General features: G+C 50.8%; 8 protein-coding genes across 8 annotated transcripts; 6 read left to right on the forward strand and 2 right to left on the reverse strand.

Annotated features, from left to right (window-relative positions):
- The first annotated feature begins 1,000 nt into the window (after nucleotides 1–1,000).
- On the forward strand, nucleotides 1,001–3,388 carry BGZ61DRAFT_454099 (uncharacterized protein). The gene is made up of 2 exons (XM_046246158.1): nucleotides 1,001–3,141; nucleotides 3,208–3,388. Exon 1 carries the CDS (start codon nucleotides 1,215–1,217, stop codon nucleotides 3,105–3,107), a length of 1,893 nt encoding a protein of 630 aa, XP_046103403.1. The 5' UTR covers nucleotides 1,001–1,214; the 3' UTR covers nucleotides 3,108–3,141; nucleotides 3,208–3,388.
- A 309-nt stretch (nucleotides 3,389–3,697) lies between these two features.
- Nucleotides 3,698–4,670, reverse strand: BGZ61DRAFT_454100 (uncharacterized protein). The gene is made up of 3 exons (XM_046246159.1): nucleotides 4,502–4,670; nucleotides 3,998–4,366; nucleotides 3,698–3,946 (listed from the first exon to the last, which is right to left on the reverse strand). The coding sequence occupies exons 1-3, from the start codon at nucleotides 4,595–4,597 to the stop codon at nucleotides 3,791–3,793; spliced, it is 621 nt and encodes a 206-aa protein (XP_046103404.1). The 5' UTR covers nucleotides 4,598–4,670; the 3' UTR covers nucleotides 3,698–3,790.
- Nucleotides 4,671–5,804: 1,134 nt separating this feature from the next.
- Nucleotides 5,805–7,822, forward strand: BGZ61DRAFT_392655 (major facilitator superfamily domain-containing protein). Its single transcript, XM_046242847.1, has 5 exons — nucleotides 5,805–6,302; nucleotides 6,361–6,467; nucleotides 6,530–6,704; nucleotides 6,758–7,166; nucleotides 7,220–7,822. The coding sequence occupies exons 1-5, from the start codon at nucleotides 6,098–6,100 to the stop codon at nucleotides 7,647–7,649; spliced, it is 1,326 nt and encodes a 441-aa protein (XP_046103405.1). The 5' UTR covers nucleotides 5,805–6,097; the 3' UTR covers nucleotides 7,650–7,822.
- A 1,096-nt stretch (nucleotides 7,823–8,918) lies between these two features.
- Nucleotides 8,919–9,995, forward strand: BGZ61DRAFT_354887 (uncharacterized protein; the record flags this gene model as incomplete). Its single annotated transcript, XM_046240668.1, has 2 exons — nucleotides 8,919–9,017; nucleotides 9,090–9,995. 2 exons carry the CDS (start codon nucleotides 8,919–8,921, stop codon nucleotides 9,993–9,995), a joined length of 1,005 nt encoding a protein of 334 aa, XP_046103406.1.
- A 581-nt stretch (nucleotides 9,996–10,576) lies between these two features.
- Nucleotides 10,577–11,606, forward strand: BGZ61DRAFT_422532 (thioredoxin-like protein). The gene is made up of 3 exons (XM_046243531.1): nucleotides 10,577–10,740; nucleotides 10,793–11,232; nucleotides 11,286–11,606. The coding sequence occupies exons 1-3, from the start codon at nucleotides 10,686–10,688 to the stop codon at nucleotides 11,493–11,495; spliced, it is 705 nt and encodes a 234-aa protein (XP_046103407.1). The 5' UTR covers nucleotides 10,577–10,685; the 3' UTR covers nucleotides 11,496–11,606.
- A 1,531-nt stretch (nucleotides 11,607–13,137) lies between these two features.
- Nucleotides 13,138–14,871, forward strand: BGZ61DRAFT_533691 (Tannase/feruloyl esterase; the record flags this gene model as incomplete). Its single annotated transcript, XM_046254043.1, has 1 exon — nucleotides 13,138–14,871. One exon carries the CDS (start codon nucleotides 13,138–13,140, stop codon nucleotides 14,869–14,871), a length of 1,734 nt encoding a protein of 577 aa, XP_046103408.1.
- A 1,610-nt stretch (nucleotides 14,872–16,481) lies between these two features.
- On the forward strand, nucleotides 16,482–18,391 carry BGZ61DRAFT_454106 (uncharacterized protein). The gene is made up of 4 exons (XM_046246160.1): nucleotides 16,482–16,660; nucleotides 16,717–17,290; nucleotides 17,344–18,268; nucleotides 18,319–18,391. The coding sequence occupies exons 1-3, from the start codon at nucleotides 16,530–16,532 to the stop codon at nucleotides 18,073–18,075; spliced, it is 1,437 nt and encodes a 478-aa protein (XP_046103409.1). The 5' UTR covers nucleotides 16,482–16,529; the 3' UTR covers nucleotides 18,076–18,268; nucleotides 18,319–18,391.
- A 148-nt stretch (nucleotides 18,392–18,539) lies between these two features.
- Nucleotides 18,540–19,100, reverse strand: BGZ61DRAFT_298305 (uncharacterized protein; the record flags this gene model as incomplete). The annotated part of the gene is made up of 1 exon (XM_046238657.1): nucleotides 18,540–19,100. A coding segment is annotated over one exon (561 nt), but the record flags the coding sequence as incomplete, so codon positions are not given.
- Between the last annotated feature and the right edge of the window lie 20 nt (nucleotides 19,101–19,120).

Raw genomic sequence — 19,120 nt, forward strand, 5'->3', positions numbered from 1 at the left:
GTGAATCCGCAGTGCCTCGGTCTTGTCACTTAACCAAAATGACGAAACGGTTGCATGTCGCGGCGTCCGATGTTCAATGAGGAGTAGGAAGCTGAGGCGGATCTGGCATGTATTTCTAGATTATCTGTCGCACATATCACTGCTTAGTTAATGAATATATTTTGGGTCAGGCTTTCGCCGAGTGCGTGCATGAGTAGTTGAATCTACATCCTTGATGCCACCCCCCAATCCACGTCGCCTTGCGTGCTGTCTTTGTAGAGTCCGCAATTGAAACGCAACGTCTATTTATTCTCATTATCGATGTAAGGAAAATCGGGATCGACAAGCAACTCAGCCACAAGCCGCGGCGGTATGTTAAGATAAAACACAATTGACGGCTCAAGACAGCACCAACACCACGTTAGGCTCCTCAAATTTAGATACCTGAATCAATACTACCGCCCCTCAACCTGCAGTGCGCCAATCATCCAACGCACTTCCGCAAGGCCACTAACACGGTATTAAATCTGCCTGTGATGTCGTCTAACTCCCGGATATTTTGATGAGCGGGAAGACTGTCGCTTGTGGCTTCTGCGTCAGCAAGGAGACTCGGCCTTCACGTAACCTAAAACATTTACGATATAGAAGCTAGCTGAAATGCGGGCGTCTCAAAACTATCGATGTGAGGCTGGCTGGAATCATTCCTCATGAAGCGGCAGATGGGGCAGCCGATCAACGTGTTCGCGCCCAATTGGCCACGGAGCCTTGTGCGGAGCTTTGTGTCACACCTGGAATCGGCTTCCTACAGGAACGCACAGGATACTATTGAACTTTCTGCATCCACTAGACACCAATTTACCGTAGTGTTTACAGAGGCGTTTGATGATGGGGACTGACTCTTGATCTTCACGTATTAGTGGTTAATATAGGTTGCCGAGAGGCCAATACTAAGACATTCCATGCAAACGTACCCAATAAAAAAGCACTGGCTACAAGTCGGCCCAATGCATACCAAGTACAAAGACAAACGGCGCGTCCCTGCAAAGTAGTTCGGTATCACAGGTTTGTATAAGAAGTGACCAGTCCCATGGTTCGCTCGGGTTGATCCTGATTCATCTGCGTCTGGATTGATTCCCCCACGAATAACAATTGGAACATCAACACTCAGTCGTAGGCGACGGCAACACATAATTGCAACCTTCAGTCTCTAATTGGCCTCATCATTCTCGAATACCATGGACCAAGCAGCACATGAAGCGGCCGCGCGAGCCATGGAACAGGCCCGGCAAAATGCCATGGAGCACATCAAGTTTTTCGAGAAGAAAAAAATCACGGTGCACAAACCTGGCGAGACGGAGTATGAACGTGCCGTCGCGACCTCAAACCTCTTGTACCGCTTCACAAGACCTGATTGCGTTGTTCAGCCCGAGCAAGATTATCATGTTGCAGTGATCGTCAAGCGAGCGAAAGCGCACAAAATCCCAATCAGGATTAAGAATGGCGGGCATTCTTATGCAGGATTTTCCATGACCAACGAGGGTATCTTGCTGGACCTCGTCAAAATGAACGACGTCGAACTCGACATGAAATCGAAAACGGTTACGTTGCAGGGCGGTGCGCTGTGGGGCCATGCGTACAAAACATTGGTCAATGACCATCATGATGGGTACATCATCAACGGTGGACGATGTCCTACCGTGGGAGTCAGCGGTTTCACCTTGGGTGGTGGTCTCGGACCGTTCACACGAAGCTTCGGGATGGGAAGCGACACTCTGCAAGAGGCCACTATTGTTACCGCAGATGGTGAGCTGGTTACTGTCAAAGAAAGTGGTAACAAAACTCGAAAAGAAGACAGACTCTTCTGGGCACTTTGCGGTGCAGGAGGTGGCAACTTCGGCGTTCTGGTCGAGATGAAGATGAAGGTTCAGCAGCTGCGAGGCGAGAAGGTGGTGGCTGGGAGATTTACGTGGTCACCGACACCACCCACAACAGATCCAAAAGATCCCACAAAGCCAGCAGATGTCACAGAACCAGCAGCTCCCACAAATCCAGAAGATCCCGCAAGTTCAGCTGCTCTCCCGACGCCACCGTACATGGTTACCTTTATGGAGACAATGAATACTTTCTACACGGCAGACTGGCCAAAGGAAATGACCATCGACAGCTCCTGGTTGTGCGACCTTTCGCAAACCAGAACCGAGCCTGCTGTTCGGTTCCTTGTCTACTACGATGGCAAGGAGGACGAATTCGACAGCCTGATGGACAAACATCTCGGGACGGGAGAGCTGTCAACTCAACTCAAACGACGGACAATTGAAGAGAAGTCCACTCGTTTTCTCCACGAGACGCTCGTCACTCAGTGGTCGGAGGAAATCATCAAGGCCTTTCCCTCGAATGCGGCGTACAGAATTTACACCTCGTTCGTTTTCAAGAACAAGAAGGAAAAAATTGAACAGATTACAAAGATCATCAGAGACGAGTTGAATGACTTCAGAAAGCGCTTCACTGGAGAACAGGGTCTGTTGCAGGTTACATGGATTCATTCTGGCGGGAAGGCAAACGAGTGGCCCCGCGATGCCTCCGCTTTCCGCTGGCGTGGCTGTGCTTACAATGCATACATCATGATCGAGTGGCAGGAGAAATGGCTGGAGAGGGATATGAGAGACTTTTTGGAAAACTTCAACAAGAAACTGAGGATTTTCTCCATGGGCGGACGGGCCGCATTCATCAATTTCCCCGACGAGGCGCTCTTACCAGAGGCGCACGAGCAGGCGTACTACGGTAACAACCACAAGGAGTTGCAGCAGATCAAGGAAGTATGGGACAAGGACGAACTTTTTAAGTGGACACAGGGAGTGAAGCTTCCGCCGCAGGAGCTGATGGTTGAGACGTCTGCGATGATGGCGGCCGACAACTCTGTGCCTGGGCCTGCCTCTTTAATGAGTCTTCCCATTATGAAGCCCCCTGGCGATGTGGATGAGACCACGACTGTGGCCGCTGAGGAGGAGTTCGCCACGGGGAGGCAACTGACGGACAAGATAGCAGCGGATGAGTGGGACTTGTTTCGACGGCCTACGACGAACCAGTTCGTGGGAGGAATTCAAGGATTGTCGGACTTGGGTTTCTAAAATCGCGAAGGTCAACGATATTGGTTTTCTTTTGGTAAGCACGCCATCTAATTAGAAGACGGGAGCCAGGCTAATCGATGCATTTTCTTGTTGGACACAGTTGTGACGAATGGACTTGTGTTTGGAAGGAAGATCTGGGCATCACTTTAAGTAGCAGATGTTAAACGTCGACAATCGCAGTGTATTCTCTAACATGGTCGCAATTGTATGCTCAAAGATTCTCCTACCTGTCTGTCCAGAGGATCAAATTAGGCCTGCGAGCCTTACTGTACCATTGCACCACCTCTGTACGTGAAATCATGCCGGCATCTTTGTTTGGCCCCAGTATTAAGTTCCTGCCAACGGCTGGTACATAATTCATGTTGTCTACTCCATGCTCAGCCAAAGCGACGACGATCAAGGCATGGTGTTGATGTCAACAAACCTAATAAGCCAAAGCAACCGAGAATTGGATCCCAATATGACTTTGACAACAGTCCACGATGGATGCGCGGGAGCGACATGTGCAAATAATGACTGCTGAGCAGCAAGACAAATGCTTCACGTCCACTACTTCTTCTAGCCTTGTTTACGACACGAGGTACGAATCTGACTGATCTATTATCGACTACTTGCATCCTTGGGCATATCCATTGTGTCCCGTGGTAGCATTAATTTCACCAGTTCTTTAGACATTGCACTCATTACACCCTTTCAGCAACAATACTCATGTAAATACCCCAGACAAACCCGATGAGGCTCAAAAACACAATCCGTCGGTGGACAGGTACAAAGGTGAAGCTGATGATGGAGGCAATCGGCCAGACCTTGTATCCAGCCACGATAATAGGGATAGTTTCCTACTGACAGTAAGTGGATTGAGGATAGATTGTAACGGGTCGAGGACTGACCGTCATGATATTGCTCCAAATCTGAGAGCCGGACTGGCCCTTGAAGACGCCCATGATAAGTAGGAATGCCACAGTATTCATGATTGCTCCAGCAGAAATGCAGTCGACAAACCACTTGGTCAGTGTGTTCTTGAGGCTGAACTTGGGCTCCGGTGTCCCCGGGCGTGAGGGGAAGCCCTCTTTCCCCTCAGGCGCATCATCGTCGTGAGGCGTCATCTCAATATCTTCAAGACGCTCATTGCGGCGAGGAATAGGATAAGCAGGAAAAGTACGCTCCAGGAACTGTTGCCAACGGTAGTTGGGAGGAGACGTCAGGAGTGTGAGGGCCACGAAGCGCAGCAGCTGGGGAAGATCCAGCGTCAAAGCGCGCTGTTACAGGGCGATGGCAATTAGCAATTGGGCTGCATTTATGAGGTGCAATGGCGTAGAAGAAGGGCACGATCAGGACGGTTCGGGCGTCTCATTTGGGACGGAGACGGGGCACGCGCGCGGAGCAATCCTGACCTTTTCCTGGCGCGCGAGGAGGACCTGGGCGAACAGATTGGAGGCCGTGGACAGAGCGGCCGCCTGGAGCGTGGCATTGACAATGGGGGAGGGCATCTTGGGCGATTAACGAGCGTGGGCGCGAGGCGTCGTGGGAAATTGTTTGGTGTAGCGATATGGGATCTTTACGGCGAGTTGGCAACTTGCCAGCATCGACGTCACGGTTTCATCGCGGTGGATGTCTGACTTCACGTGTTGCGGCGCGTGCAGCCGGGATAAGTAAGTTCCGCGATGCTAGCTGCTGACTGAGGCAAGCCGATCTCCAAAATAAACAATCTTTCGCGTTCCGAAGCCTCGAATTGAAGTCTGTTGGGATGCTTTCAAGGTATAGCGATTCATAAATCACCGTTGTGTAACGTTACCAATGTTGCCTTTTCAGATACCGCTCTCCTTGGAACTGGGCTTGTTGACCCATTGGTGAGCTCCAGGATGTTCGGTTGAGCCGGAAGACCCCGTGCTAAATTTCCACCACCAAATCATCCAAAAAAGTGAGTATGAAGGATGCGATCGGTGAGATCAATTGCTAGGGGTTGGGCGCATGAATCCCTCTATTACTTCGAACTGAGTATCTCTTGAGTCTCTAAAATAAATGTGGTGAAGGGTGGACACCTTAGGGGCCTGGGTGTGCTAACTGGTTCGTTCGCTCACATACCCAAGAAAATACCCTACAGTCGGTCCTCAGAGGCTCGTGGAGTCTTTGTCTATGACTTCCATCTTTAATTGTGTGCGGCTTTGAGCTTTGGGTGGCTATCCTCACTTTAATCAGAAGAAATGCAGAAAGTCTTCCATTTTGACATTCAGACATTGATGGCGAACAGATGCTTGACTTGCGAGCAGACCGTCATCATCAGACCATCAACAACACCATAAGTTAGATGCCTGGCACAAGTAGCTCACGATTGATAAGACTAATGATTGATAAGATTCCCAGCCCGTACTACATTCCATGCTACGTCCCACAGGACCCATTTCCTGGCCGTCACCTCCAAAACAACGGGGATTATTTTCGGCTCCGGCGTCATGTCCGTTCCCCATACTGGCTGCATGGTACTTAAGTTAAGTAAACGACGCCCTTTGATTGCCCAAATGTCCTTAGCGCCGTCAATAGCGGAGATACCGTCGCCCTGACAGGCTTTTTTATCCCCGACCTTCTCACTAGCCTGAGATCCATATATCGCGCGAATTGCGCTAGGCACGGCGTTTTAACAAGTCGATGCTTCGGCGAATCGGTCATTTCACCTGTCCTCTCGTTCAATGCGAAGGGGATTGTTAAGGCTAACCAGAGAACATGTGTGTGAAGTTATCAAACCGGACACTAGTTCAATGCATTTGCATCTCGGCATATTGAGATGGATCGCACTCGCCCGCGATCCGCGTGATCCAGTCATGTCCGGCTCCATAGCTCGGGCATTTGCACCATGCAATTACATGCCGTAATTCCCGGGATACGTCAAATTGCTAGAGTCATCGACAAAAGAAGAACCTTATAAAACGAAGCCTGGCTTCGAGGAATTATCGCTTCATCACCTTTGTCTCACACTGACTCTGAACATCACGATGGCGACCAACGACAGCATGACCGAAGTTGACTCAACCCATGAGCTCCCTGAGCTCCGCGAGGCTGAAAAGAACGATTTGGATGCGACCGGTCCTGAAAATCCCGGTAGTGCCATCGACGAAATCCCAGATGGAGGTGCTACGGCATGGCTAGTGGTGTTTGGCACATGGTGTACATCATTCTGCAGCTTTGGCTGGATCAACAGTACGTTCACCATGGTAATCTTCTGATAACAGAGATTTGACTAACACCCAATCTCAAGGCGTGGGAGTTTTTCAGGACTACTATGAGCATAACATCCTTAAGGACTACTCTTCTAGCACAATCGCTTGGATTCCATCCCTGCAAATCTTCTTCATCATGGCCATGGTGTGTACTCCATCCCCTCTCTTTCAATCATTATTCGCAGCCTAACGAGTGACTTGCTGCAGGGTCCCGTGGTAGGAAGATTGTATGATCTCTATGGACCACGTCGCCTGATTCTTGGTGGAACTTTGTTGCATGTCTTTGGCTTGATGATGGCGTCCCTATCGACCAAGTATTATCAGATCCTGCTCTCCCAGGGCATTTGCAGTGCGATTGGCGCGTCTGCCATCTTCCAGCCAGGTATGAGACTCTCATTGAATACTGCCACCTTGGGCTAACCATACTCTCAAAAGCCCTCAGCACGGTACCTCAATGGTTCAACAAGAAACGAGGCGCTGCTTTTGGCATCTGTTCGACCGGATCCAGTCTCGGTGGTGTCATCTTCCCCATCATGCTTACGCACTTGATTGGCCAAGTCGGCTTTCCGTGGGCAATGCGGATTTCGGCATTTCTCATCTTGTTCCTCTTGATCATGGCCAACTTGACGGTAAGACAAAGAGTCGTGTCACACAGCAAGGTATCGATGAAACAGGACCATCTGGCTCCTTTCCGGGAGCCAAAGAGTCTCTTCCTTATGAGTGGGTTCTTCCTGGTTACCTTTGGAATTTTCATTCCAATCGACTATGTCGTTGTGGAAGCGCGTGCTTCCGGGATGGGCAATGGTATTCTCCAATACCTTGTTCCTATTCTCAACGCTGCCAGGTTTGTTTTGTCTTTCCCAGGGTTAATCCGACTATCCGCTAATCATCCGGCAGCTTTTTTGGAAGATCGTCGTCTGGTCTCATCGGCGACAAGCTCGGACGTTTCAACGTTTTCTCCGCTGTCTGCACCATGACCGGAATCTTAATTCTCGGGCTCTGGATACCTGCCAGCAATAACGCAGCGCTCATTTCATTTGCCGCGTTCTTCGGGTTCTTCTCTGGAGCATACATTTCACTCTCTCCAGCACTCGTGGCTGAGATCTCCCCGCCTGCCGAGTTTGGTTACAGGGGTGGCCTTCTGTTCATGTGTGGCTCGATCGGAGGTCTGGTGACGAATCCCATTGCCGGAGCAATTTTGGACGCGGATAACGGATCTTTTACCGGGTTGAAGGTATTTGCGGGTGTCTTCTGCCTCGTTGGTACTGTTGTGGTCTTTGGAGCGAGACTTCACGAGACTGGCTTTAAGCTAGCGGCCAAGTACTAATTCTTCTGGTTTGGGACTGATAGGAGAATTTGCATTATTTTACGGAAAGGTATATCATTGGGCGAGGCATAGATTGTATTGTAGAATAGGCTCTCTGGATAAGGCTTGCACTGATAGCGCAAGTGTAGATACGATGACAACAAGGTGGTCTTAGGGCTAGTAGTGTGATAAAGTAGGGAGGTTTTTATCCTGCAGCTAAACGATCTTATAGCTGTAAGGTTTTTCCTGTCTAAATTACTTCGTCTGGGCTTGATAGCATAGATTAGACATAGAATAGCATTTATTAAATAATTGATGGACTAGAATAAGCCGGTTAGAAAATTGTATTAACAGGTATCATAAAGAACCAGCCATTTCCTCTAATTTCATGCATTAAATTCGAAGGTTGTCTAATTTGGGTAGCAAGCTGGCGCGCTCATGGATAGATCCTGGCATCAACGCCGTGTCGAGCTCGGAATCGAGTGAACATGGGGCAACCGAGCTACGGAGATGTGCGCACGCAACCCGGTGGTTGATCTTAATGTGTTTGAGCATTGCAATTTACCACGCGCCTAATTATTTCACCAGACCTTCTCTCCTCATGGAATACGATGTTGGATCATAACTATTCCCCACCAGTAAAGTAAAAGCCTTGTGAAATTGCTATTGACATCATCTTCCGTTCAGGGGATGCCGGTTGGGTCTTGTCAACTGGGCATATTATATCGTTGGGTAATCATCGGCTTCATCGTTTGGGCCCTGACTAGTTCCAAAATTGACGCCATGACGTTTGCGGAGTAAGATTTGGCGTGGCAAGTAAGGTTGTGGCTGGATCTGCGCATCTTGGCTAGCATTCTGTTCTTCTCGTCTAGGCAGAACTTCCGACACCAACCTCCGCACCTAATGACTGTTTCGGCAGATCGGAATCAAGGACGGCCCCGATGCTACGATGTCACGAAGCCTACACAGCCGCAAGGTGGTCGATGCCTCTCTGTGTGGGCCTAGCTTCCCAACCCTGGTCACTTGTTCGTCGAAAAGCGGAGGGATCGCTACTCGCGAGCCGTGAAGACCCTGAATAGAAGGAAGATTTATTCTAGAGCCAGTAAATTGCAGTACCCGAGGTCGTAAGAAGAAATGAAGAGTCTCCGGCACTTCCGGTCAGGGTTGTGAGGTGTAACTACAAATATCACCAAGAGCACTCCCATCCAGGCCGAATGTCTATAGCTTCCTCATTAACACACATATCTTACAATAACACCATAAATAACACCTGGCAGCAGCTAAGGCGCTATGATATTCCCTATCATCAAAGTCGTGGTCGGCCTTTGGCTTTGCACGACGACTGCAGCCTATCGTTTCCAGCCGGACAAACACGATACTTGGGAGAATGTAAGTAACCCCCAGGGTTTTACTCCTCAAAAACGAGGCTTCTGAGATGGTTCATATGCTAATTTCATCAAGAAACGAATCCCCTCCCTGATTGACTTGTCTGAGGACCAAAACAGCGGGTCGTACTGGAGCAGCGCTTTCGTAACCGCAACTACGGGACAGCAGTTCCTCCTTATTCACCACCAATTTTCCAACTTTTGCAAGTCCTCTTTGCTCGACCTTCAGACCTTGGAATACTCGAAACATACGGATACTTGCGAGATCACCAACAACACTAAGGTCGTAACGGCGGATTCTCTAAGCATCAGCTTTCCCAACCTTTCAATCATCGCCGATGTCCCGGATAAGATTTCTGAGTTGCAACTCTACGCCAAAGCGCCCGATTACTCTTTCTCTCTCGATGTAGAGGCGAAAACATCGAAAGTCTTGCTCAATGGCGGCAATGGTGTCATCGCTTGGGGACCTGGCCGTGTGACTTGCAGTCACTGGTCCATTCCAGCTGCCCGCACTTCTGGAACGCTCACACTCGGGGAAAAGAAGCCTCTGACCATCGACCCATCCAAGTCATTTACCTGGTACGATCATCAAATCATTCAAGGCGCTCCGAGCAACTTCACTTGGTTTGAGTTTCACTTCCCTGACCCCAACATCAGAGTCAGTGTATGGGCGTACGACTGGACTGCGTCTGACTCGTGGAGATATGCCACTGTCCGTGTCGGTGAAGAGACTACTCTGGTGTTGCCATTGGTCCTTTCGGTGGATTGGGACAATGCGTGGGTGTCGCCTTGGTCCGGTAAAAAGTTCCCCCAGAGCTGGACGTTGAAGTTTGACAACGGAGACTACTTGCAGGTCAAATCAGTGAAAGAAGATCAGGAGGTTCAGAGTGGATCTTGGACTGGGTTCGTCACAGTTTCACGCAGCAGGTTTATGGGTCAGTCTACAGGTTTTGGAGTCGGTGACGTAATCTATCTGCGTTAAACGGAGGCGCGGTTTACACCAATAGTCCCGTTGTAAGATTGCGATCAGGCCTTAGGCCAGAGAGAAGGGCGGGTGTTCGTTCTTGAAGAGAGCTCATCGCGATACCTATGTCTGTTCGACCAAGTTACATGCATACCGCCAGTGGTGTCGTTACTGAAAGGTTAATATATATTGCTTTGTTTTAGTACAGTCTAGATGGGAGCTACAAGGGTTGGCTATTCAACATAGCACAGCCTCTGTTTCTTCGCCTAGGCTTTTATACATATTTTAAGTAAATTCAAATCATCCTTTTCAGCGTCACTACCACTGTTTTCCTCTGTATTGTTATCTCTTATGATTGCCTCGGAAATATGTCGGTAATTGTAACATAAATAGCGCAATTCTGCACCGCAAGCACTCCATGATCTTCGAGCGGAGCTCCGCTCGGCGATTGGAGGGTCAAAATGATGCAATCGGGCTTGCGCACCTCATTGAGGCTAAAACTGGCGACAATAGCGTGGATTAATAATGCTAAATGCTCAACAAATTGTATATCTACAGCACCATCGCCTGCCTAGAGGTTGTGAGTAGCTTCAGAATATAAGACCACAGGAACGAAACGAGCCTGAAAGATACAGCAACTCTCCTCTCACACCTCAAATACTTGCTTCTAAGAAAAGGAATTCATACTACGAAAACTAGGAAGAAGCAATGGGTTCTCCGGCTGCTGCAGATATCACTCTCTACACCAACCACCGGTGTCCATGTATGTTGCTAGTAAATCTATGTTGGAGTCTCTGTCTCATTGACGTGCGCAGGGGCTCATCGAGCACACATCGTTCTCGCCGAGTTGGGAATTCCATTCAAGGAAGAGATTATCGACTTGGATGTCCCCAGATCACCCGAGTATTTGAAGGTGAACCCCCGAGGTCTGGTTCCATCTCTGTCGTATAATGGGGAAATTGTTACGGAGTCTGCAATTGTAGCCCAGTTCCTGGCCGACACGTACCCGTCGCACTTGGTCCCTTCAACGGCTGATGCAAATGGCCCTCTTGTTCGAGCAAGAATTGCATTCTTTGTTGATGCTTGGTTCTCCAAGATCCAGCCTCACTACGGGAAGATTGTTTTTTCGAAGTCTGATAAAGATGCCGAAGACTCGGCCAAAGACATTGTCGCTGCAATCTCAAAGGAGGTGGAGCCGTTGCTTGCTGATGCTGCTCCGTTCTTTGGTGGCCACCAAAAGCTCACATTGGCTGAGGTTAGTTGATCCCAAATGCATATTAATTCACAGAACACTGAAACAGTTTGAAGGTCTTGACTGGCCCGTTCGTCCTCCGCTTGTTCAGCTTCTCAAAGCGCGGACTCGCCCCAGCTAGTATCACTGAACAGCTTCGAGATACCGCACCTAAGTTTTACAAGTGGGCACAGGAAGTTATTCAACAACCAGCTGTGGTCTCTATCTACAACGAGGACAAGGTAGTGGAAGCTACTAAGAACAGAGTATCAAAGCTGAGGGCTTAATCAGGGTAACGACTCAGGCCAGATCAGGAGAATAGGAATCGCATGAGGCAATGCTGGATAGTCTTGGTAATTTCTTGTGTGATTTTACTGGTATAGCAACGATAATGCTGGAATTTTTACGTAAATAGTATTTTTGAGTGACTCTTCATGTGTTATCAACCCAGTCTAGCGTTTACAGCAAAATTCCCATAGGTACCCGTAAAAAAACACTCTTATTCTTCTTAATATTAAACTGAATAGTCAATCCTAATAGAATAAAAAAAGAGAACTTAACAAAGAAATGAATTGAAATGTATTATCTACTTTAAACATTCTATTAAGTTATAGTAAATGTTTCTTTAAAATAGAGTAAATAAATATTCTTACTATATTTACGTAGCTTCAGGTAATTCTATAACTTAGTGCAGGGTAATTTTTCTTACCTTCAGGTAGGAAGCTTATTCCATGTTCCTATAGTCTTGGCAATGTGCACCCTGGTAGCGTTGAGCTTGAATAGTTCTCGACAGAGCTATCTAGTCCAATATTTCGATTGCAGCTGTTACGCCTAACACCTCTAACCTCCAAGTTTCCTTCACAATCCGACAAGAAAAAAGCGGCAGACACTAGCAACAAACCATTGAATCACGGTGACGCCATCTCTACCCCTTAGTATTTCCAGGATTGCGAGCTTGCATGACTACGCGAAGGAGTGTGTGTTGCCCAAGGCCCCGCCCCCGGATCTCGAGCCGAGTGCTTCATGCCGGATTGTAGTTCCCCAGCGGCTTGGGTAAAATTGTGGACGGCCTCGATTTTACTCATGGTGTTAGTCATATTACCCTGTATTTTCTCCCTCGCTCTGATCCCATCTCGCCGACATGGCTCGCATGGTCCTCACCGCCAACAGCAAGCACAACCTAGCACAGGGGCGACCTGCCGGAAGCCATATATATCTGTTTTGAGCATATCGCGCACCCGCCAGCTTCCATACAGCGACTTGTAGAAACTAGTACACCATCGCGAGGTGAAGGATTGAACACAGGGAAAATGCGGGGTGGAATAATATGGGCCCGCATGTGCTCTACAGCCCGGAGAGCAATATCCTTAACTTTTAATGTCTCCCCAGAATCTGCTCACGCTCAGGCATCCTAAGGTGATTATAATCGGCCCGATATTAGCACATTAATACAGACTACATAAGGACTGTAAGTTAGGGCCCAAAGAAGACACAAAGACGGTCTGTTATGGAACAAACCCCAGAGTTCATCGGTTAACCTAACCCCGATTGGCGGCTTAATACCCATGTCTCAATCGGTTCCACATCTCGACGGATACACTGCCGACATTGACGCGTACATCGCCACTCCTGCCCCTGATTCTACCCAAATTGAGTTGATGAGGACGTCATGTCTTTGATGTAATGACCTAGGTCTCCAAACTCCAGATGGCTCTGGGTCTGGCCCCGCAATATGGCTGGGGTTGCTAGGCACAAGGATTTTTAAGTCCTTCTCAATGAAGCAGTAGAGTATGGCCGACTATGGCCGACGTCTTGTCTATAAGTATGATCATGGTCCCGTACCAACAGCCAGCATCATCTCTCACTCGGAATTCCAGTCTACCTTTTAATTCTTTATTGAAGACGCAATTGCAACAGCCAACCATCGCAATGCCTTCAAAGGCCTGGGTTGCTTTGACGGTTGCCGCCTTGTCGAGTGCCGCGCACACCGCTTCCTTATCCAATATCTGCACCAAGTCGTATGCACAGTCGGCGCTCCCTGCTGATGATTTCAACCTCGGTATCACCATCGATTCATCATCAGTGGAGACGAACCTGGTTGCCAATGCGTCCTTCAGCTCCGTTTGGTATCCGACCAGTAGCTTCGACTACTGCAACGTCACCTTCGCCTACTCGCATAATGGCATTGCCGGAGATATTGTCCACGTTACTTATTGGCTACCTGCACCAAGCCAGTTTCAGAACCGCTATGTATCTACCGGTGGTGGCGGTCTCGCTATTCAGTCAGGCACCTCGAGCATCCCGACGGGCGTCATCGTTGGCGCTGTTTCGGGCCTGACTGACGGCGGATTCGGCTCGTTCGACACAGACTGGGACGCCGTCTTCCTCTTGGCCAATAACACCATCAATTGGCAGTCTGTGTATATGTTTGGCTATCAGGCCCACCATGAACTCGCCCTCCTAGGCAAGCAGTTCGCTAGGAACCTCTACAACGTCTCCGATGGCTCCAAGGTCTACTCTTATTACCAGGGCTGCTCTGAGGGCGGTCGCGAGGGCTGGAGCCAAGTCCAGCGGTTCGCTGATCAGTTTGATGGTGCTGCCATCGGTGCTCCAGCCTTCCGTTATGGCCAGCAACAGGTCAACCATCTCACAGGAAATGTTATTGAGCAGACAATGGATTATTTCCCTCCCAGTTGTGAACTGGACAAAATTTTGAACTTGACTATTGCCGCTTGCGATCCCCTCGATGGCAAGGCCGACGGTGTAATCTCGCGGTCAGATCTCTGCAAGCTGAAATTCGACCTTAACAGCACCATCGGCCAATCTTACTCGTGCGATGCCAGCACTGCGAGCGGCCTCAACAAACGCCAGTTTATGAGCGCACCAACCCCAGCACAAGAAGGAACCGTCAGCGCCGAGGGAGTGGCCGTCGTTGGCGCGTTCCTAGACGGTTTGCATGACTCCAAGGGTCGCCAGGTATACCTCAACTATCAACCTGGCTCAGCCTTCAGTGATGCCGCTGCGGCCTACGATGATGACACAGATACTTGGGGCTTGTCTATCAGTGGCCTTGGCGGCGAGTGGGTTGCTCGCTTCCTTCAGCTCCAGGACGTCTCCACGCTCAGCAACCTCGACAATGTCACCTATGATACGCTCAAAGAGTGGATGATTTATGGCATGAACAAGTATGGTGATTCTCTGCAGACCACGTGGCCTGACCTCACCGACTTCCAGGCTGCTGGTGGAAAGGTGATCCATGTTCATGGTGAATCAGACGACTCGATCCCGGCAGGCTCCTCTGTCCATTACTACGAATCCGTTCGAAGTACTATGTTCTCTGATCTGGGCTACAATGAGAGTGTTGCGGCCGTTGATGACTTTTACCGCCTGTATCTTGTCCCTGGCGGCGCGCATTGCAGCACAAACACCCACCAACCAGGCGGTCCTTGGCCCCAGACAACCTTGCAGACCGTCATTGAGTGGGTTGAGAATGGAGTTGCGCCGGCAACGCTCAGTGCTACAGGCAACATTGATTCGATCTGCCGCTGGCCACTGCGTCCGCTATGGTCCAATAACGGCACCTCGTTTGACTGCGTCTACGACCAGGAGTCTATCAACACCTGGATGTATGACTTTGATGCCTACAACGTGCCCATTTACTAGGCTTGTGGATTGGATATTTTGGCTATGTCGAGGGTTATAAGGAGCGTCCACTGGGCAAGAAGCCATCAATCAGTCAATCGGGATTAACTAAAGACTGATAAGGTATCTTGCTTTATATCATCGCTCCTTGAGAAAATAGGCTATGGCATGTATTTACTGCAATGATGTAACACTTTGAACTAAGTAAAATTCGTCGAAGACTTCGGAATATTATAATTGTGTCTGAATTGTCCATTTTGATAGAGTGGCATCACCCGCTTGTGGATTTCTTAGGTCACCCAGTTACACGCACAATGTCTTGTCTTTGTAGTTTCGATTCTGCAAACTGTATCAAGGAAAGCAGCTTCATGACTAACTGAAGGAGTGGAGAATTTTTTTAATGACAGGACAAGCCCTCGACATAGAGACGACCAGTAAAGCCGTAATTGAGCTAGGTTTTGAGAGGTAGTCTGGCAGCTCATTCTACAACAAGGTTTATGAACGCAAACAGCTGATCATAATCTCGGCGGTTATGTGGACCATGTTGCCCCGAGTTAGTTATTCTCCGACTTGATGCTTACATGGGTGCTTTTAGGCGTGGGGGTGCTTCGGGAGCGCGTCGTACCGACAGTTCATCTATTAGACCAGGAGGCGAACCTTGATGGTGAGCTCGTCGGCGGTCCGGCCGTTATATTACCCATAATTGAGTGCACATACCAGGTCGAGGTGGAACTGGTCAATCTATTACGTCCATGGAAATAAAAGGATTTAGAAACGGGTCTCTTATATTACAGTATAGCATAGTTGTCCGACCAATCGGGTTCACTTTAGCCGGTAGGCTCCATTCGGAGGCTCGGCAAGCACCAGTGAACATGCCATTGAGTAAGGCTAGCTGGTTTTTCCTGTTTGATAGTCTGTAGTAGTAATAATCTTGCGTTATTGAGCTGAAGCATAGGGTTCTACGACAGTATGAGCATGTACGCAACGAGGTGTATCTGGTTAGCAATTCCTAACGAGGGGTGAAGAATGATTCTCAATACACACCCCGAGACGCACCCAATGACGGTAAGATGATTATTTAATTGTTTCAATCCCGCTAGAGCTATAAACTATCGATCGATTTGAGCTCATAAAGTTTCAGAGTTCGGATGCCCCGACGATAGTTCGGATCTTCAAGCTCAGGAGATGACTTACAGCCCCGCGTCACATCCGACTGACTTCTTTTCTTGGTCCAGCGCATCTCTACTTTGTTGACCTGTCAAAAGGCCCTTGAAACTATAGTGATTGCTTCGAATTATGAGCAGTTCTTCAAAGAAATACATAGCAACTCAATATCGCAGTTGGTTTGTGGATGTCACTCTCCCCGACCCCGGCGATGGCGTGATATAGCACAATCAACTGCATCATTGCTTCGCAGCCAGAACTCCACTCGGAACATGGCTTGACTGGCTGCCGTTGCCCCGACGTGCCTCTGGAATCGGCGCTAAAAGTGGAGAACGGGTGCTACGTGCGTCCGGATATCAAGAAGCTCCTCGTAAGACTTCGCACTCGTTGTATTATTTTTCTCTATTCAATCTCTGTTGCGAATTGGTCAATTGGCGGCGATATCAGTGACCGGGCAGTCTCTCTGTGGCGCATTCAACCCCAAATCTGAGGGAATTCGCTCCCCCGCTTCCACAATGCCGGCCAAACGGGTGGCGGTAATTGGGGCCGGGCCCGCGGGCGCAATCGCGGTCGATGCGCTCGCGCAGGAAAAGGCATTCGACCTCATCCGCGTCTTCGAGCGGCGCGAGGCAGCCGGAGGATGCTGGTAGAGTTGCGCCTGTCGTCGGCCACTGTTAGACGCTGTCGCTGATGGACTCACAGGATCGGCGACTCGGCGGCGCCTCCGACGCTCACCAACTTTGCGCGCCTGGCTGACCGCTCTGCCGATGCGCCGGTGGCCATCCCGGAGCGGCTGCCGGCCCTCACGCCAAAGTCGGACCAGCCTCGCTTTGCAGAGTCGTCTATTTACCCCTACCTGGAGACCAACGTCGACAGCCTGGCCATGGAGTTCAGCCAGGAGCCCATCCCGGAGATCCGGAGCAACTGGTCCATCGGCGTGCACGGCCCCGACACGCCGTTCCGGCCGTGGACGGTGCTCCGGGGGTACATCGAGAGCCTGGTGCAGCGGAACGGCTACGAGGACTTCATCTCGTACAGCACGTGTGTGGAGCGCGTGGAGAAGGTGGGCTCCGAGTGGAAGGTGACGTTGCGCAAAGAAGGCAAGGAGCAGGATTATTGGTGGGTCGAGTGGTTCGATGCCGTCGTGGTCGCCAGCGGCCATTACTGGGTGCCGTATATCCCAGCGATTGACGGGCTTGAGCAGTTTGAGAAGTCTCGTCCGGGGAGTGTGCTGCACAGCAAACACTTCCGAGGGAGAAATCTCTTGAAAAACAAGGCAAGTCTCAGCGGGAACTACTCAACTCAGGCGCTAACAACGAATGTCCACAGCGCGTTGTCGTTGTCGGAGCCTCTGTTTCCGCAGCAGATATCGCCGTCGATCTCGTCGACACGGTCAAGTCGCCCGTACACGCCATTGTGCTAGGCCACACGGCCAACGGCTACTTTGGCGACGCAGCATTCGACCACCCGCGGATCGAAAAGCACCCCTCCATCGCCCGTGTCAGCGGCCGGACGGTGCACCTGGTGGACGGCAACGCGATCCCAGACGTGGACCACATCGTCTTCGGCACGGGCTACAGCTGGACGCTCCCCTTCCTGCCCTCGGTGCCGTTGCGGAACAACCGCGTGCCAGACCTGTTCCAGCACGTCGTGTGGCAGCACGATCCGTCGCTGCTATTCGTCGGAGCCGTAGGCGCGGGACTCACCTTCAAGATCTTCGAGTGGCAGGCCGTGTACGCAGCGCGGCTACTCGCCGGACGAGGGACTCTACCGCCCGTAGAGGCGATGCAGGAGTGGGAAACAGAGCGAATCAAGACGCACGGCGACGGGCCCAAGTTCACCGTCGTGTTCCCAGACTTCGAGGACTACTTCGACGGGCTGCGGGAGCTCGCTGGCGACGGCGCGCCGGGGGTGGGCCGCAAGCTGCCAAAGTTCAAGAGGGAGTGGCATCGCGCGTTTCTGACTGGCACAGACCTGCGCAAGGAGATGTGGCAGCGGCAGAACGAAGCGGCGAGGGCTGACGAGGCATCCAAGGCCAAGGGTCTCCAAGCCCGCTTATGATCTTGTGATGACGGGTTTTGTGCTGGTGGCTGTAGATGGCGATTGGATGGAGCGGCGGTTGTGTTTCACTGATGTTGGAAAGGATTTGCAGCTTGAGGTTGCCTCAGTTGTATACTGTTGATGTCATAGATCTTAGACGATGAATACCATGGACCTCCCAATTATTCTCGACAGCTGTTCACTGGTTCAAACACGGTGCTCGTGAGCTTTGGAAAATATGGTTGATTAAACCCGATTACATACTCGTTGCCCGTAGGCCACCGGTGCATACAATCATCAACTTCGTTTGATAACTTCGTTGGTATCACCACTTGCCCGCCTGCGCTGCCATGATCCGCTCCAGAACTCCGAGCCAAACCCCATGATAGAAAGCAACCCAACACCCATGACTGAAATGCCAAGTCCACCCAGCGCCCAACCCCGTGCAAACAAAACACTCGCTCGACATATATTCACGCCATGTCGCCCTGCTGGCGGACAGAGCCGCGCGACGACTCGGGCCTCGCCTGCTCGTAGCGGGCCAGCTCCCGCAGCCAGGCATTCATGCGCGACACCTTGTCGTCCTCGAGGCTGCGGTGCTCCATGGCCTCCCACTCGTCCTCACTCAGGCTCCACAGCGTCAGGTGCTCCAGGATGGCGATGACGGCCGTGACGATGATGACGGTCATCGGGTTGCCCCAGTCGTCGGACCACGCGGCGTAGAAGATCAGCACGAAGGCGTCGACGGCATCGCTCAGCAGCCCGACGGCCAGCGCGCGGCTGAGCTCGCGGCGCGCGTACGCATCGCCCTCCAGCGCGCTCGTCACGTCGGCCGTGTGCAGCAGGCCGGCGAGCAGGATGTCGCGCACGCCGATGAGGCTCGCGAGCATGCACGAGGAGCCATCTGAGGGCACGTCGAGGGCGTACAGGCCGAAGCGCGGGTAGACGACGAGCGACAGGCCGCGGAAGAAGCGCACGAGGGTAAAGGCCGAGATGGCGGTGCGCTGGATGCGAGCGGCGACGGATTCCTGCGGTTGTTGCGCCTGCGCCTGCGCCTGTTGAAGCT

Source organism: Ilyonectria robusta, assembly GCF_021365365.1.
Source record: "Ilyonectria robusta strain PMI_751 chromosome Unknown BGZ61scaffold_12, whole genome shotgun sequence".
Lineage (NCBI taxonomy): Eukaryota > Fungi > Ascomycota > Sordariomycetes > Hypocreales > Nectriaceae > Ilyonectria > Ilyonectria robusta.

Excerpts from the sequence above, each read along its gene's own strand:
- BGZ61DRAFT_454099 (XM_046246158.1), top strand. The coding sequence starts at position 1,215 with ATGGACCAAGCAGCACATGAAGCGGCCGCGCGAGCCATGGAACAGGCC.
- BGZ61DRAFT_454100 (XM_046246159.1), bottom strand. The coding sequence starts at position 4,597 with ATGCCCTCCCCCATTGTCAATGCCACGCTCCAGGCGGCCGCTCTGTCC. Across the intron at positions 4,367-4,501 it reads TCCTCGCGCGCCAGGAAAAG|CGCGCTTTGACGCTGGATCT; the intron begins GTCAGGATTGCT and ends GCCCTGTAACAG. Across the intron at positions 3,947-3,997 it reads TTTGGAGCAATATCATGACG|GAAACTATCCCTATTATCGT; the intron begins GTCAGTCCTCGA and ends TACTGTCAGTAG.
- BGZ61DRAFT_392655 (XM_046242847.1), top strand. The coding sequence starts at position 6,098 with ATGGCGACCAACGACAGCATGACCGAAGTTGACTCAACCCATGAGCTC. Across the intron at positions 6,468-6,529 it reads TCTTCTTCATCATGGCCATG|GGTCCCGTGGTAGGAAGATT; the intron begins GTGTGTACTCCA and ends GACTTGCTGCAG. Across the intron at positions 7,167-7,219 it reads CCTATTCTCAACGCTGCCAG|CTTTTTTGGAAGATCGTCGT; the intron begins GTTTGTTTTGTC and ends ATCATCCGGCAG.
- BGZ61DRAFT_422532 (XM_046243531.1), top strand. The coding sequence starts at position 10,686 with ATGGGTTCTCCGGCTGCTGCAGATATCACTCTCTACACCAACCACCGG. Across the intron at positions 10,741-10,792 it reads CACCAACCACCGGTGTCCAT|GGGCTCATCGAGCACACATC; the intron begins GTATGTTGCTAG and ends TGACGTGCGCAG. Across the intron at positions 11,233-11,285 it reads AAAAGCTCACATTGGCTGAG|GTCTTGACTGGCCCGTTCGT; the intron begins GTTAGTTGATCC and ends AACAGTTTGAAG.
- BGZ61DRAFT_454106 (XM_046246160.1), top strand. The coding sequence starts at position 16,530 with ATGCCGGCCAAACGGGTGGCGGTAATTGGGGCCGGGCCCGCGGGCGCA. Across the intron at positions 16,661-16,716 it reads GAGGCAGCCGGAGGATGCTG|GATCGGCGACTCGGCGGCGC; the intron begins GTAGAGTTGCGC and ends ATGGACTCACAG. Across the intron at positions 17,291-17,343 it reads GAAATCTCTTGAAAAACAAG|CGCGTTGTCGTTGTCGGAGC; the intron begins GCAAGTCTCAGC and ends GAATGTCCACAG.